Below are 13,984 nucleotides of genomic sequence, written 5' to 3'. Positions count from 1 at the left end.
GTTTATTCACCAGGAGAGGGGCTTCAATGCCCTCGGTGCACAAGGGACCCGAAGATAGCTGAAACATCCCCACCAACGAGCTGGCCTCTTACACCTGACGGCTGTCTGAGCCACAACAGCCCGGGGCCAGCCTCCTGCAGTGGCTCCAGGCCAGCGGGGCCACTGGTCCCAGGTGGCTGGGCCGCAGCCTCCAAGGCCGTGCCCCTCAGGGTCACTCCTGTCCCGAGGCTGCTGGGGGAGCAGATGGCAGGGGTGCTAGCCACACTCAGCGTGACACTCTGAGGGCAGAGGCGCTCAAGAAAGGGAGGGGACTACTCCCGGCCGTCAGGCAGCAAACCCCACGCAGCAACACCAGCCCTCCTGGCCCCAGGAGGGAGGCCAGGAGAGGGCCAGGCCTTGCAGGACAAGAGGCAGAGTCGAGGTGGGAAGCAGGTGCCGGGTGCGGGGAGACAGCCGCTGGCCCGTCCTGTCTGCCGGGGGTTGGCAGCTTGTGTCCAGTTGTCATCAACTGGTGATGGTCTCAGGATGAGGATAAGCCAAGGGGGTGACCGCCATGGTCAGCGTCACCCCCAGGCCCCTGTCCCTTCCCCTCCTTCTGGACGCCCAGGCCCTGGCCGGCAAGGGGACCCCGCTGGAGACTCAGCACCGGCAGACGTGCAGATGGCATCCCCAACGTGTGGGCGGGGACCAGCTCAGCCCCAGCAGTGACCCGACAGCTAGGGGCGGGGCCAGGAACTGGGCGCTAAGGGAAACCGGGCCGGCGCACAGTCCGGGCCTCTCAGCGGAGCCCGCAAGCCCACAGGCCAGGGTTTGCCGACCTCTGAACCAGCCCAGAGAAGGCAGGGCCTGCGAAGCTGCAGCTGCGGTGCAGGGAACCCGAACTGAGTCTTCACTCTCGCCGCCCAAGCCGCCGCCAGCTTGCACGTCCGCTCCAGGGCCTGGAGAGCCACACGTCGCTGGTGCATTCCGTCCTGGGACCACTGGATCCTTTTTGAGTGAAAGGGTGCAAAAGAGGTAGGCTATCTACTGCTGGCACTCCTGACCCTGCGCAGGAGGCCAGGCTGGACCGGCCTCCTCTGTCCTGCCTGTGCTGAGCGCCGGGCCACAGCCATGCAGCCATGGCGGGAGGGGCTCAGCTGACCCATGAGGTGCTGCAGCTGGTCTAGCAAACCAGACACAACCCCGACTTGGACGAGGGGGCCGCCTCCTGCACGGAGATCCCCTTCATGTCGTCGGGCATCTGCCCGTCAGGCCGCCACACGTTCAGGTCCCCAAAGATGCCCTTCTCGATCATCTCCTCCTGCCAGGGGATGGGGCAGGTGCCGGTGGCGAATTCCTGGAAGAATTCTGTGTCCTCTTTGTCAAAGGCCACACCCCTGACTGTGGAAAAGGCACCCACATCCTGGATGTTCTTTGCATAGACAGTCCTGGAGTCTGGGACGAAGGGGGGAGTCAGCATCCCTGTGAGAGGACGGAAGACATGGGGCGTGAAGGGCCAGCCAGCGGGAGGAGGCGGCCGTGCTCAGCCAGCAGGGCTGCTGCCCCCATGCGGCCCTGGCGGTGACAAGGAGAACGACATCCGCCACAGGGCGCTGAGCCAGGCTGGAGACTCAGAGTCCAGCCTGGACACACGTCGCCAGAACCCAGCCCCCATCTGCGCCCCCGCCGCCCCGCCCAGAAGCCCCGTCATGAGGGTCGGCGGGCCCTTGGCTGCACTGCCCCCGACGCCGCTGTGCCCACCGTCTCTGCAGACCCCCCAGCCCCAGTGCCGGCCTCCCCATCTGCAGGTCTACACCTCGATCACAACATGCTCAGAACTGAACTCCCTGTGCCTTCACCGGATCCCTCCTCAGCACAGACCCTGTGGCCTCGGGACTCAATCCGGCTCCGGCTTCCCAGGTCCTGACCGCTCGCTCGGGCTGCCTGATCTCCCCGGGCCTGGGGCTGGTCTGGGCAGCTCTCCCTGGCGCCTGGCACCTTCAGATCAGCTGGGGCTGCCACTGCCCTGACCCTTCCCCACCAAAGAAACTTCTCCTACTGGGGCGTCGGGCCGCGAGGTCACAGGCTCGCACTTCCTGGGTGTGGGTTCTGGTGGGTGTGGCGGGTGCCACGCTTCTCTCCCACAGACACGCGTGCACACACACACTCGCACACACTAGCTTGCACGAGACATGACAGCAGACTCTGGTGGAACGAACGACGGCTGGAGAAATCCCGCCTCGACTTGGATCGCAGGCTCCTTCAAGGAACCGCCTGACAGCGGGTTCAGATCTTCAGCTCACAGGTGTTTCCTGCACACCCCATCCAACCCTCGCCGCCTCCTCGGGTCCCCAGGAGACCCACCCCGTGAACATCCAGTCCTGGGCACGCTGGGATGAGCAGGGAAGAGGGACGGTGGTGTCATCGGGGGCAGAGGATGCTCCAGGGGTGGGGTTCGCCCAGGCTGCCCGCCCCCGACCTCACGCTAAGCTGCTGGACGCCAATGGGGCGGGGCGGCCAGCGAGGGTCGCCTAGGAGCCCCCAGCCCCAGCTCCCACACGCGGACAGTACCGGCCTCCAGCTGCCGCCAGCTGATGTCTCTGAAGAGGGGGCTGGCGCGGAGCCCATCGCAGGAGCCGTCCCTGAAGCCCAGGCGCCTCTCGGGGTCCTTCTGCAGCAGTGCCTCGCAGAAGTCCTTGCAGGCCTGGCTGAACTTGTCGGGGTAGGTGACCGCCTCCTCCAGGACCCGCTGCTTCAGTTCCTTGTTCTCCACCTGCACGGCGGACACAGCACCGTCAGCCCACGTCACACCCCTGACACCCACGTCACACCCCGGCCAGGCCCACCCGCATCGCCCCAGCTGCCACGGCAGCTCCGGACACGGCAGCTCCGCGGGCCCGGCCGGCCCTGCTCTCGGGGGTGCCTGACGCCACCCTCCCGCGTGTTAGCCCTTAAGGGCTCAGTATCGCTGGTCAGGGTGTGAGACCCTGAAGGTGGACACCTTGCACCCCCACAGCCATTGCCCCCAGCCTGCCCGGCGAGGTGGCAGAGGTTCGCCAAGCCAGACGCCCCCGGGGCCCGTGGAGGCTTAGTGCAGACCAGCGTTCCCGAGCGCGACTTCCAGACGCCCCCTGGGCCCGTGGAGCCTCAGTGCAGACCAGCTTTCCCGAGCGCGACTTCCAGACGCCCCCTGGGCCCAGGGAGGCTCAGTGCAGACCAGCTTTCCCGAGCGCGACTTCCAGACGCCCCCTGGGCCCAGGGAGGCTCAGTGCAGACCAGCTTTCCCGAGCGCGACTTCCAGACGCCCCCTGGGCCCAGGGAGGCTCAGTGCAGACCAGCTTTCCTGAGCGCGACTTCCAGACGCCCCCTGGGCCCAGGGAGGCTCAGTGCAGACCAGCTTTCCTGAGCGCGACTTCCAGACGCCCCCTGGGCCCGTGGAGCCTCAGTGCAGACCAGCGTTCCCGAGCGCGACTTCCAGACGCCCCCTGGGCCCGTGGAGGCTCAGTGCAGACCAGCGTTCCCGAGCGCGACTTCCAGACGCCCCCTGGGCCCATGGAGCCTTAGTGCAGACCAGCTTTCCTAGCGGGACTTCCAGACGCCCCCTGGGCCCGTGGAGCCTTAGTGCAGACCAGCTTTCCCGAGCGGGACTTCCAGACGCCCCCTGGGCCCATGGAGCCTTAGTGCAGACCAGCTTTCCCGAGCGTGACTTCCAGACGTCCCCTGGGCCCATGGAGCCTTAGTGCAGACCAGCTTTCCCGAGCGGGACTTCCAGACGCCCCCTGGGCCCATGGAGCCTTAGTGCAGACCAGCTTTCCCGAGCGCGACTTCCAGCCCCCCAAGTTCACTTCCGGTGGCTCCATTCCCAGGGGGCTCCCCGACAGTCAGCCCGGAAGTCTCCAGCCCCACCTCAGCTGAACGCTGCCCGTGTCCTCTCCCTGTCGGGCATATCTGCCCTTCCTGAAACGCCCTAAAGGGTCACGAAGTGGGATCATCCAGAGGCACTCTTCCGGGGCCAGATTCTTTCATTCATAGTGGGGGGTTGAGATCTGTCCGTGTCACGGGGGTACCCGAGGCTCCTTCCCATCGAACACAGAGACCTCGGGTGGACCACAGAATGGAGGGACCACAGACGCACTGAAGATGGACCCCAGAATGCATGACCCAGAGATGGGCCATAGCATGAAGGGGCCACGACGGACCATGGAATGGAGGGACCACGGAGGGACCATGGATGGACCACGGATGGACCATGGAATGGAGGGACCATGGATGGACCATGGAATGGAGAGACCACGGAGGGACCATGGATGGACCACGGATGGACTATGGAATGGAGGGACCATGGATGGACCAAGGATGGACCACGGATGGACCACGGATGGACCATGGAATGGAGGGACCATGGATGGACCACGGATGGACCATGGAATGGAGGGACCATGGATGGACCACGGATGGACCATGGAATGGAGGGACCATGGGTGGACCATGGAATGGAGGGACCACGGATGGACCATGGAATGGAGGGACCATGGATGGACCATGGAATGGAGGGACCACAGAGGGACCATGGAATGGAGGGACCACAGATGGACCACGATGGACAGACTATGACGGTTCACTTTCTCATGAAAGTGTCTCCTGCCCATTTTCACCAGAAAACAGGGCTCCTTTCAGGGCTGTGGGCTCAGCCAGGGCTCTGAGGTGGAGCTCCTGTGGTGGCCTGAGGCCAACATGGACCCCACACTGTGTTGCTTTACTCTGCTCTTCTGAGCTGAGGTTGGGGAGAGACCCGTTGCTGGAGTCCAAGGCAGAGGTGCACACGCACAGAGCGACCCTACGCGTTAGTCAGCAGAGGGGTTCTCACTCTTGGGGGACTGGAGACCGGACTGTCCCCACAACTATCTCAGGAAAGGAGCGGGGACTGGGCGGGGGCCCTCAGGGAGGTCCAGCAGAAGAAACTGATGGCTGTGACCTCCAGGCAGGCCGAGGGGCCACGTCTAAAGTACGGTTCTCCCCAGGCCTCCCTCCTCAGCCCCACAGACAGGCTTAGCTCTGAGCAGAGTCAGCGTGGGGTCCGGGGAAGAGGCTGCTTTGCTCCTTTTGTGAACAGTGCTGGCGGCTCTGAACGACACATATTCGCGGTTCCGCTGGGCTGGCAGAGCTCCCCGGGGAGACGTGGGGCTGCCACGCGGACAGGAAGCAGGGGGCACAGGAGGCAGGGCCCCAGCACGGCCACCCCCGGTGCCCGCTGCCCCCAGGACGTCCAGGGAAGCTGCCGTGCCTGCAGCACGGCCTGAGCATCCGGGGAGGCGAGCGCGTTGGCCTCCAGGAAGGGCAGGGAGGCCGCCGGCGGGGGAGCCACGCCCCCCAGAGCAGCACCGCTCGTGGGGGCGGGGCTGGGGGGTGTCTGGGCTCCTCTCCTCCTGACAGGCTCCTTGGCGCACGGAGACCCAGGAGATGAGGTCGCCGTGTGCACCATGAGAAGCCTAGTGCTCCCCGAAAAGAAGGTCACCAGGTCAGCTGGGGGACACTGCTCCTGTGACCCCAACAAGGAGGGTCACCAGGTCCCGCGGGGACACTGCTCCTATGACACACACACACACACACACACACACACACACACACACACACACACACGGAGCTGATGCCAGCTCAGCGGCAGGGACACCGCTGGCCACCTCCTACCTTCTCTCCGCGGGCTCGGAAGGGGCCTCTGGCCGCGATCATCTCGTACAGCGTGACCCCCAGGGAGAAGTAATCCACGGCAAAGTCGTACTCCTCACCCCGCAAGAGCTCCGGGGCCATGAAGCCTGCGACAGGAGCACAGCGCGACTCGGAGACCAGCACACGGGCTCGCACCACCCGTCTCCCTGGAACCCAGCAGGGTCCTTGCGCCGGGACATGCGGGGCTGCCCCGCGCCCACCCACTAGGGAGCGCTCCCCCGGTTGTGAGTGTCCCCTTTGGTACAGCCATCCCTGGAGGGAGCCCCCTCCACCCAAGGTGGATCTCACCCCCACTGTGGTGCCCATGGCGGACAGAGCCAGTGTCTGAGACTCACGCAGGACCTGTGGTCAGAGGCAGGCGCTCAGACCCGAAAGGGCACAAAAGGAGAGGCTGAAACCCCGACGCTCCTAAGAGCGGTCCGGACGCCCAGCGGCCCGTGCACTCCACTTCTGGGGAGTCGGGGCCACGTGCTGGGCCTGCAGGCTGAAGGGGACACCCCGAGAGCCAGCTCTGGCTTCCATCCCTTTGTGCCCCGTGCAGAGGCCAGCCCAGGGCGTGGGAAGGGTAGACGGGCAGCACCTGGGGCCCGTGGTCCACTCCCCCGGGGCCGGGTAGGCCGTTGAGGCTAGGCGCCAGGGTGGCTTCTGTGCTCGGATGACTAGACATCCCCCCAAAGGCAAAGTTGAGCATGTTCTTTTGTCTCCAGCACCGCCTGGTCCTTCAGCGTTTACCTGCGTTCGCGGCAAGTTCCCAGGAGGGACATGGCTGGATAACACGGGCCACGCTGCTGTGGCCACAGGACATTCCCCCGGAGGTTACAGAAGCCAAGTTCCAAATAACCCCCCGGCCCTGAACACAGCGTCTTTTCCGGGATTACAGTGCTGGCCAGACGGCCCAGACTCTGGAGAAAGACACGTTCCACCAACCACAACTTCTCCATGAAAACGGGCCCGAGAGGAGGGCCCACCGACCACAGAGACGCAACATCCCTGCAGCAAACAGCCCGCTGGCCCCTCCAGTCTGCTCCACCCGCTGGGACCCAATGACACGTCTGCCTCGCGGGGTCTCACGTGGCAACGATGAACCTCCTTCGCGGGAAAGACGGCTCGAGCGGGCAATGGGTGAGTGCACGCAGCGTCAGTCTAGGCGCCAGGTCCTCCTCCCCCCGGCCCTGAGCCCCGCGGTGCTGGCACAGCGAGTGCCCCTTTGCGTGGACTGCAGCTGAACCGGGGGCGGAGGCTCGGCTCTGGGGACCTGGGCCGGCGGGAGCAGGGGTCCAGGGCAGAGGGTACGGAGGGCTCCCCGAGCCTTCGCTGGACGCCCCACCTTCTAACTCACACCGACCCCAGCCTCCGCTGCCACTGCTTGAGGCCCCCGCGCCCGCCTGACCCCAAACGCACAGGTCAGCACAGCCCGCGGGCAGAGCCACGCCGTCCAGGGCTCAGAGCCGCTCGGCGGCCGCGGCAAAGCCTGGGCGCCCCCTAGCGGCCGGTGGGGCGTCGTGCAAGCAGGGCCGGTGACACCCCAGGTCCACCGACTCCAACCCCGGACCTGATCCGCCAGGAATAGGCGAGCGGCATTTCGCTCACACGCTCACGCCCTGGAGAGGAACCTCAGAGGATCCGGAAAACTCACAACAGGACCTCTTCCTAAATAAAGCCGCAGATGAGACAGACCCGCCGTGGCAACAGGCACAACCCCCAAAGGAGCCCAAAGCGCGGGATGGGGGCCTCGGGGACAAAGCAGGACCCGGGAGCAGCTCTTTGTCCCCGGAGCCGGACACACACGGAAGAAGCAGATCTGCTGAGAAGTCCTACAGAAAACCCGGGCCATCAGGAGGGCAGAGCGCTCGGAGCGCCTGCTGCGCCGTGTGTGAGCGTGAGCCTGTCACCCCAGGCCCCTGCGGTGAGCACCGAAGCCCCCCCGCCCCCACCTCCCGCTCGGATGCCTCTTCTCTGCGCCCACCTGCCTGGGGGTGAGAGGAGATGGGGTGGGGACAGGAGGCGCCACGCACGCACATGCACACAGACACACGCACACGTGCACGGTCACACACACACACGCACACGTGCACGGCCACACACACGCACACGTGCACGGTCACAGACACAGACACACACACGTGCACGGTCACACACACATACACGCGCACGCACACGTGCACGGTCACACACAGAGACACGCACGCACATGTGCACGGTCACACAGACACACGCACGCACACGTGCACGGTCACACAGACGCGCACACACACGTGCACAGTCACACACACAGACACACACACGCACACGTGCACGGTCACACACACAGACACGCACGGTCCAGGGGCCACCTCACAGCTGAGCACCTGCCAGGCCCTGTCCCACCCACCCTGCCTCTGTGCTGCTTCCCTCGGTGCAGACCCCCAGGCTCTGCCTGTGGCCGGCGCTGGGGAGCTTCCGTCACAGAGGGCACGCGTGGCAAACAAGGAGTGATTGTTCAGGGGGTCGGGGGTCGTCCCTGCGTGGGTGCCAGTCCCGCAGTCTCACCCGGAGAGGGGACGGATGAGGGAGCATCTTCCTGACAAGCCCCAGCCCTCACCGTGACGCCCACCCCAGGCCGCGGGACCCCAGGACCCCGGGCCTCGTCCCCTTCGCCCCCATGGCGGCTGCCCTCACCCCGGCTCTCAAGCCCTCACCTGGCGTCCCCGCATAGCCCTTGGTCTTGGTCTGCCCTTCCTTCAGCTCCACGGCCAGCCCAAGGTCAGAAATTCGGATGTTGCCTGGAGAACAAACATGGGGTCAAGTCACACGCGGCTCCGCAAACAAAGGCCCCTGGGGCTCCTGGACACACACACGTGCAGAAGCAGGGCGCACACACGCAGGGGCCGCCGCTCCCCGCTCAGGCTGCGGAGGGCCCGAGGGTCCCAGCAGCGCTCGCAACTGGAATCCGGGGCATAATCCCCCTAAAGCCAGCCTCCTCGTGGCTCTGTCTTCCCCGAGCTCTGCAGCAACGGCCTTTGGGGCACCAGTGTGTCCGTCTGACCTGTGATGGGGAGGGAAGGGGGCTCTAAAGGGACTTATGGGAACCTCAGTCTTGGGGGTTATTTCCTGATGAGAATCCCAGTTTGACTCCTCACGAAGACAGCAAACAAAGGGATCGAGTGGGGACTCGGCCATCACCGTTAGCTGTTTACTAATAGTTCCACACACGCCGGCCTCCTGGACTAACTCCCTGCTGCCCTGGCGCCTAGTCATGCACCAGATTTCACCAAAGTCCGTTAATCATCTCCACTTGGGGATAATGCCACGCGGTCGCAAAATAGCGGGACGAACAGTAAACAAACTCGAGATGCGTCTTGGTGCCGTAAAACTGTAACGAGCGTTTATCAGAGCGGCTCCCTCCCCTCCCGACGCCCAGTCAGGCTACAGAGGCGAGCAGGGCGAGGGGAGGCCGCGCGGGGGCCGCCTCACCGTCGTCGTCCAGGAGCACGTTCTCGGGCTTGAGGTCTCGGTAGATGATTCCTCGCTGGTGCAGGTGCTCTAGGCCGCTGATGATCTGGGCCGTGTAGAAGAGGGCGCGCGCCTCCGGGAAGCCGGGGTTCTCCTCGTCCACGTTGTAGATGTGGTACCTGGGGGCAGACCGTGTGGAGCCTGTGCTTCTCTGGCACAACCAGGGGCCGCGTGCCCACGGTTCTGATGGGAAGTAGAATCTCGGGAAAGCGCTGAGGCCCCCGAATCCCAGGTCGTGTCGGCAAAGCGTCCGTCACTTCAGCCTCGGCGTCCAGCCTTAGCGGCCCACGGCGGAGCCTGGGCCGCCGGCCGCTGGTGTCTGTGTCCCCACAGCCCCTCAGCACAGCTGTTACAAGGGAAAGGCAGGGCAGCTCCCCCACCCCACCTCCGCTGCCCCGGCCCGCGGGGGGTAACAGGGAAACAGGCCCCAAAGCCACTTTACGGCCACCAGTGAAGGAGCCAGGCAGAGGGAGGCGAAGGCGGGCCGCGGGACAAGCCCAAGCCCCATCCAAAGTGAGCGGCTGACCCAGAGCCCAGGAGGCAGTGGGCCGTTTCCCCAGAGACGCGCAGACTCCCCGGTGGGCCCTCGGAGGACTCCCCCCGGCCTCCCGGACTCTCCTATCTCCCGTTTCCCTGTCACGTTGTACAGAGACGCAAAACCTACCAAGCAAGGTATTTAAACTAGAGAACAACCAGGGAGAGGAGAGGCAGGCCCGTAATCTCGAAGAAAACAGGAGAGGAACCCTCATGTCAGCCGGAGCGACAGCACGAATGGCTTCTCTGCTACGTGTGCATTTTACTAGTGTCCTGTAGTGCAGTGCGGGGTAGCACGATGTGGTGCGGTACAGGGTCACGTACAGCGTCCTACATAGCACAGTGTGGTACAGGACGGGGCAACGTAGGGCAGCGTGCTGCAGCACGGTGTCGTGTACCGTCTGACGCAGCGCGGTACAGTGCAGTGCAGGGTAGGGTAGTACTATCGACACGATGTAGTATACATAGTGCAGTGGAACACAGCACAGCATCACGGCCTAGCACAGCTCAGGGCAGGGGAGGCGAGCAAAGCCTCACGATCTCTCCGCTCTCCAGCTCGTGCTATTTGCGCTTCCAGACCCTTCGCTCCTCCTCCATGAACGTGCACAGGTGGCTCAGTCAGGGCCTCAGAGCCTCACCTGGAAAGTGGGGCCAACAAGCTCACCTGGCAGAGTTTCGGTGCAGGCGAACGCAGGCCCGAGAACGGAGGCACAGCGACGGCCCCCTTGTGTGAGGGCCGTGCGAGTCGCCTAAGTGTCTAAGGTGTGTCAGCTAGCTCTCCGCAGCAACCTCGGAAGGCCAGTATTTCACGTCTATCCCCGTTTTACAGACCAGCACGCTGGGGCAAGGGCGGCCGTGTTGCCCAGCTGGCAAGTGGGTCTTTTCCCCTCTGAGAGGCAGTGATCCAACTGCTCCCGGAAGCCCGGGGCCGGGCCCTCAGGTCTCTGGCAAACCCAGGCCCCGTACGGCGACGACGCCCTCTGGTTCTCCCTGCAGGGGGTGGCCAAGCCACGGTTCCCGGAGTCGGCCGCACGGTGCTTCCACTCTGCCGCCACCCCCAGAGTGCATCGTCCACGAAGCTTGTCTTCGTTTGCCCCCCCTCTTAAAGCGCGGCCCTCGCCCCCCCTTGAGGCCCCTCCCGCCCCTTTATCCACCGTCCAACTAGCACTCGATTCGCAGCTCCTCACGCCCTGCTGCCCTCCCTGCTCACCCTGCCGTCCGCCTGAACCCAAGGCCCGCAGGACGGACCCCTGACCAGAGAGCTTGACCGCCTCGCCCAGGGTTCCTGCACTTCACTGGGACTGAGGACCCGCAATCCGAAGGCAAAGAGGAGGACTTAGATGGGGGCAGGGCTTGTCTTCACCACCACGTCCTCAGCACGTGGGAAGGAGCCCCCCTGCGCACTCGGCCGCGTGAGCCCTCCCATCCCGATCCCACAGCCGAGAGGCGGGCGCTGACCTTATGTCGCCTCCATTCATGACGGTCATCACCAGACAGAGGTCGGTTTTGGTTTCAAAGGCGTAGGCCAGAGACACGATGAACCTGCTGTGGACTTTGGCAAGAATCTTCTTCTCCACCATCGCGCCCTGGAAAGCAGGGTGAGCGCCCAGGGTTAGGCGGGAAAGTGATATTGCCAAAAACGGCCAAGCTCCACAAACCAGAAAATGTCACGATAAAACAGAAACAGGGCTTCCCTGATGGCGCAGTGGTTGAGAGTCCGCCTGCCGATGCAGGGGACGCAGGTTCGCGCCCCGGTCCGGGAAGATCCCCCATGCCGCAGAGCGGCTGGGCCCGTGAGCCATGGCCACTGAGCCTGCGCATCTGGAGGCTGTGCTCCGCGACGGGAGAGGCCACAGCAGTGAGAGGCCGCATACCACAAAAAAAAAAAAAAAAAAAAAAAAAGTGTCTGTAGAGAGCAATTGCAAATAACTTAGAGACATGCCTCACACGCCCCGTTTCACAGAGACAAGATAGGGCCTGGGAACCCATCACGTGCAGAGGACTCCGGGGTTCCTAGGGCCGCCAGCAAGGGGGCTCCTGCCAACCAGCCTTAGACATGTGGCTGAGGGTCCCAGCAGGTCCCCAGGCAGCCTGTCGGCGCTGACCTTCCCTTCCAGCTCTTCCTGCTGCAATCCCAGCCCTTCTCCTCCCATCCAGGCCTCTGAACAGCACCGTTTCAAGCCACCCTGCATCCCTGTTCGTTTTCTATATTGATTTTAAGACCCCATGAAGTCCATTTAATGTGGTTTTGAAAGCTGTGCTGGGTAAGGAGAAAGAGCCCTGTCGAAGGAGGAGTTCCTGATGTTGAGAAGCCCTTTCTACCCGCTGCGTGGGAAGATTTTAGGTGGATTTTACTCTGCAAAAGTTTGATAAGTTTCCCGAACTCGGGAGAAGAGAGGCTTAATACCCTAACAGTTGGATTCAACTTGCAGGTAGATGGCCCTGAGGGTACCTGCTGCCCGCAGAGGCCGTCAGGCGGAGCACCATCGAGGGGCCCCGGGCGGGGTGCTCGGGGCAGCTGCTGTTTGCCCCCAGTGTGATCTGTCCTGTGCAGCGGGAACGGGAAGGAAGCCCACGCAGGCGGACGCGCGGCTGGAGATTAAGCAGCTTTGGCTGACCCCGCCCGAACCGGGCCTGAGGCCAGACGGAGAGTGGGCGCCGCCCAGAGCAGCTGCTTCCACCACCCCCAACCCCCGGCCCGGACAGCGCTGCACGCGGGCACCTTGGGGCCTCCGCACACCAGCCCCGGGGAGACTCCCCCTGCAGCCTCCTCCCAGCACAAGCCGGGGAAAGTTCCAGAAGGTCAGAGTAAAGGATCTGCAGACTCATCCCAGCAGCCTCCCCGACACTGGCTGCCGCACTGCGTGGCCCTGGTGGCAAGCCGAGAAGCGTGGTGCCTGTGGCACAGGACCCACGCCAGCCACGCAGAGGCCGCCCCGCCAGGAGGGCCGCCCCGGGCGCCGAGGCTGGTGGTGTAGAGCGGCTGGACAGGCAGAGTGTCAGCGCCACCAGCGCCTGCCGCTCCGAGCCAGGGGCTTGGTCGCCAGGCAGACAGGCGGACTCGACGAGGGGGCGCGGGGCACTGACCCCACCCAGGGCCGCACGGCAGGAGCGCCCACCACGGGGTGAGCTGGCCCAGGACGCCCCAGCCCCCACCCGCTCCCCGGAACGCCGCAGCGGCCCACCTTGTACCCCTTCCTCTTCTTCAGCCGCTTCTTGTTCAGCTTTTTGCATGCGTACATCTTCCCGGTGGCCTTCATCTGGCAGGCAGACACCTCCCCAAAGCCTCCCCGCCCCAGGACCCTGAAGTCCAGGAACCAGTCCTCGCCCACGGGCTGGGCCTCCAACCACTTCCACTGCAGGAAGCGCTGGAAGTACAGGCTGTCCAGGTACTGCTGGAAGGGGGCCTGGCTCAGGTGCGCCAGGGTGGCCTGCAGGAGGGGCTGGAAGAGCCCGTCCCCGGCCCCCGCCGGCCCCTCCCGGACCTGCGCCACCATCTCCTTGTCCAGGAAGCCGCAGAAGAGCTTGGCCTGGGGGTCCAGGTACTCGGCCCGGATGGCCTGGGCCTTCTGCGGCCGGAGGTCGTCACCGGCGGTGTTGTAGACCTCGATGTCCCTCCAGAGCTCCAGGGCCGGCACGTGCTGCTCCTGGGCCTGCAGGAACTGCTGGAAGAGCCGCTTGCCGATGGGCTGCTCCGAGCACACGCTCTCGAAACCCAGGTCCAGGCTCGCCTGCAGCGCCCCGCACTTGGACAGCGGGGGCAGCTTGAGCCGGGCCAAGTACTTCCTGTCCCGGGAGGTCGGGCCGCTGCTCGCGTCGAAGCTGGCCCGGGCAGCAATGAAGGCCGAGTTGGCCACCACCGTCTCCAGGGACCCGAAATCCATCCCGGCGCCGGCCTCCCTCCGCGTCCGGCTCCCACGTCCCAAGCCGGCCTAACCCACTGCCCTTGGCCTCTGGCCCGTTCCCACCCTCTGCGGACAGGAGGATGGCCGGGCACCGGGAGCCCCGGGAAGCCCGCTGACCCAGCTCAGGCGAAATCCCGGCTGGAGTGGAGGGTGCGCAGGGCGGGAGCAGGTGCCAGAAAAAGACGATCCCTAAGCCGCTCGCGGGGATTAGACGGGCCACCTGCCCCACCCCTTCCCGCGGGAAGGACACACCTGGCCCAGGCCCAGCGCACGGGAGCCCGAGCCTCCCCGTCCGGCCCGCCGGCCCGCGCAGATGAGCTGGACCCTCCGCCTGTTTCCTGGTGGGG

At 64.9% G+C, this 13,984-nt stretch overlaps 1 protein-coding gene across 1 annotated transcript; it reads right to left on the bottom strand.

Moving 5' to 3' along the window:
• Positions 1-1,162: 1,162 nt before the first annotated feature.
• On the bottom strand, positions 1,163-13,616 carry GRK1 (G protein-coupled receptor kinase 1; the record flags this gene model as incomplete). Its single annotated transcript, XM_082859251.1, has 7 exons — positions 1,163-1,461; positions 2,551-2,752; positions 5,668-5,792; positions 8,385-8,468; positions 9,160-9,317; positions 11,191-11,318; positions 12,918-13,616. 7 exons carry the CDS (start codon positions 13,614-13,616, stop codon positions 1,163-1,165), a joined length of 1,695 nt encoding a protein of 564 aa, XP_082715377.1.
• Positions 13,617-13,984: the final 368 nt, after the last annotated feature.

Source organism: Leucopleurus acutus (genome assembly GCF_964270905.1).
Source record: "Leucopleurus acutus genome assembly, chromosome: 18".
NCBI lineage: Eukaryota > Metazoa > Chordata > Mammalia > Artiodactyla > Delphinidae > Leucopleurus > Leucopleurus acutus.
The sequence above is the reverse complement of the archived record's forward strand: the minus strand, read 5'-3'. Positions and strand labels throughout refer to the sequence as shown.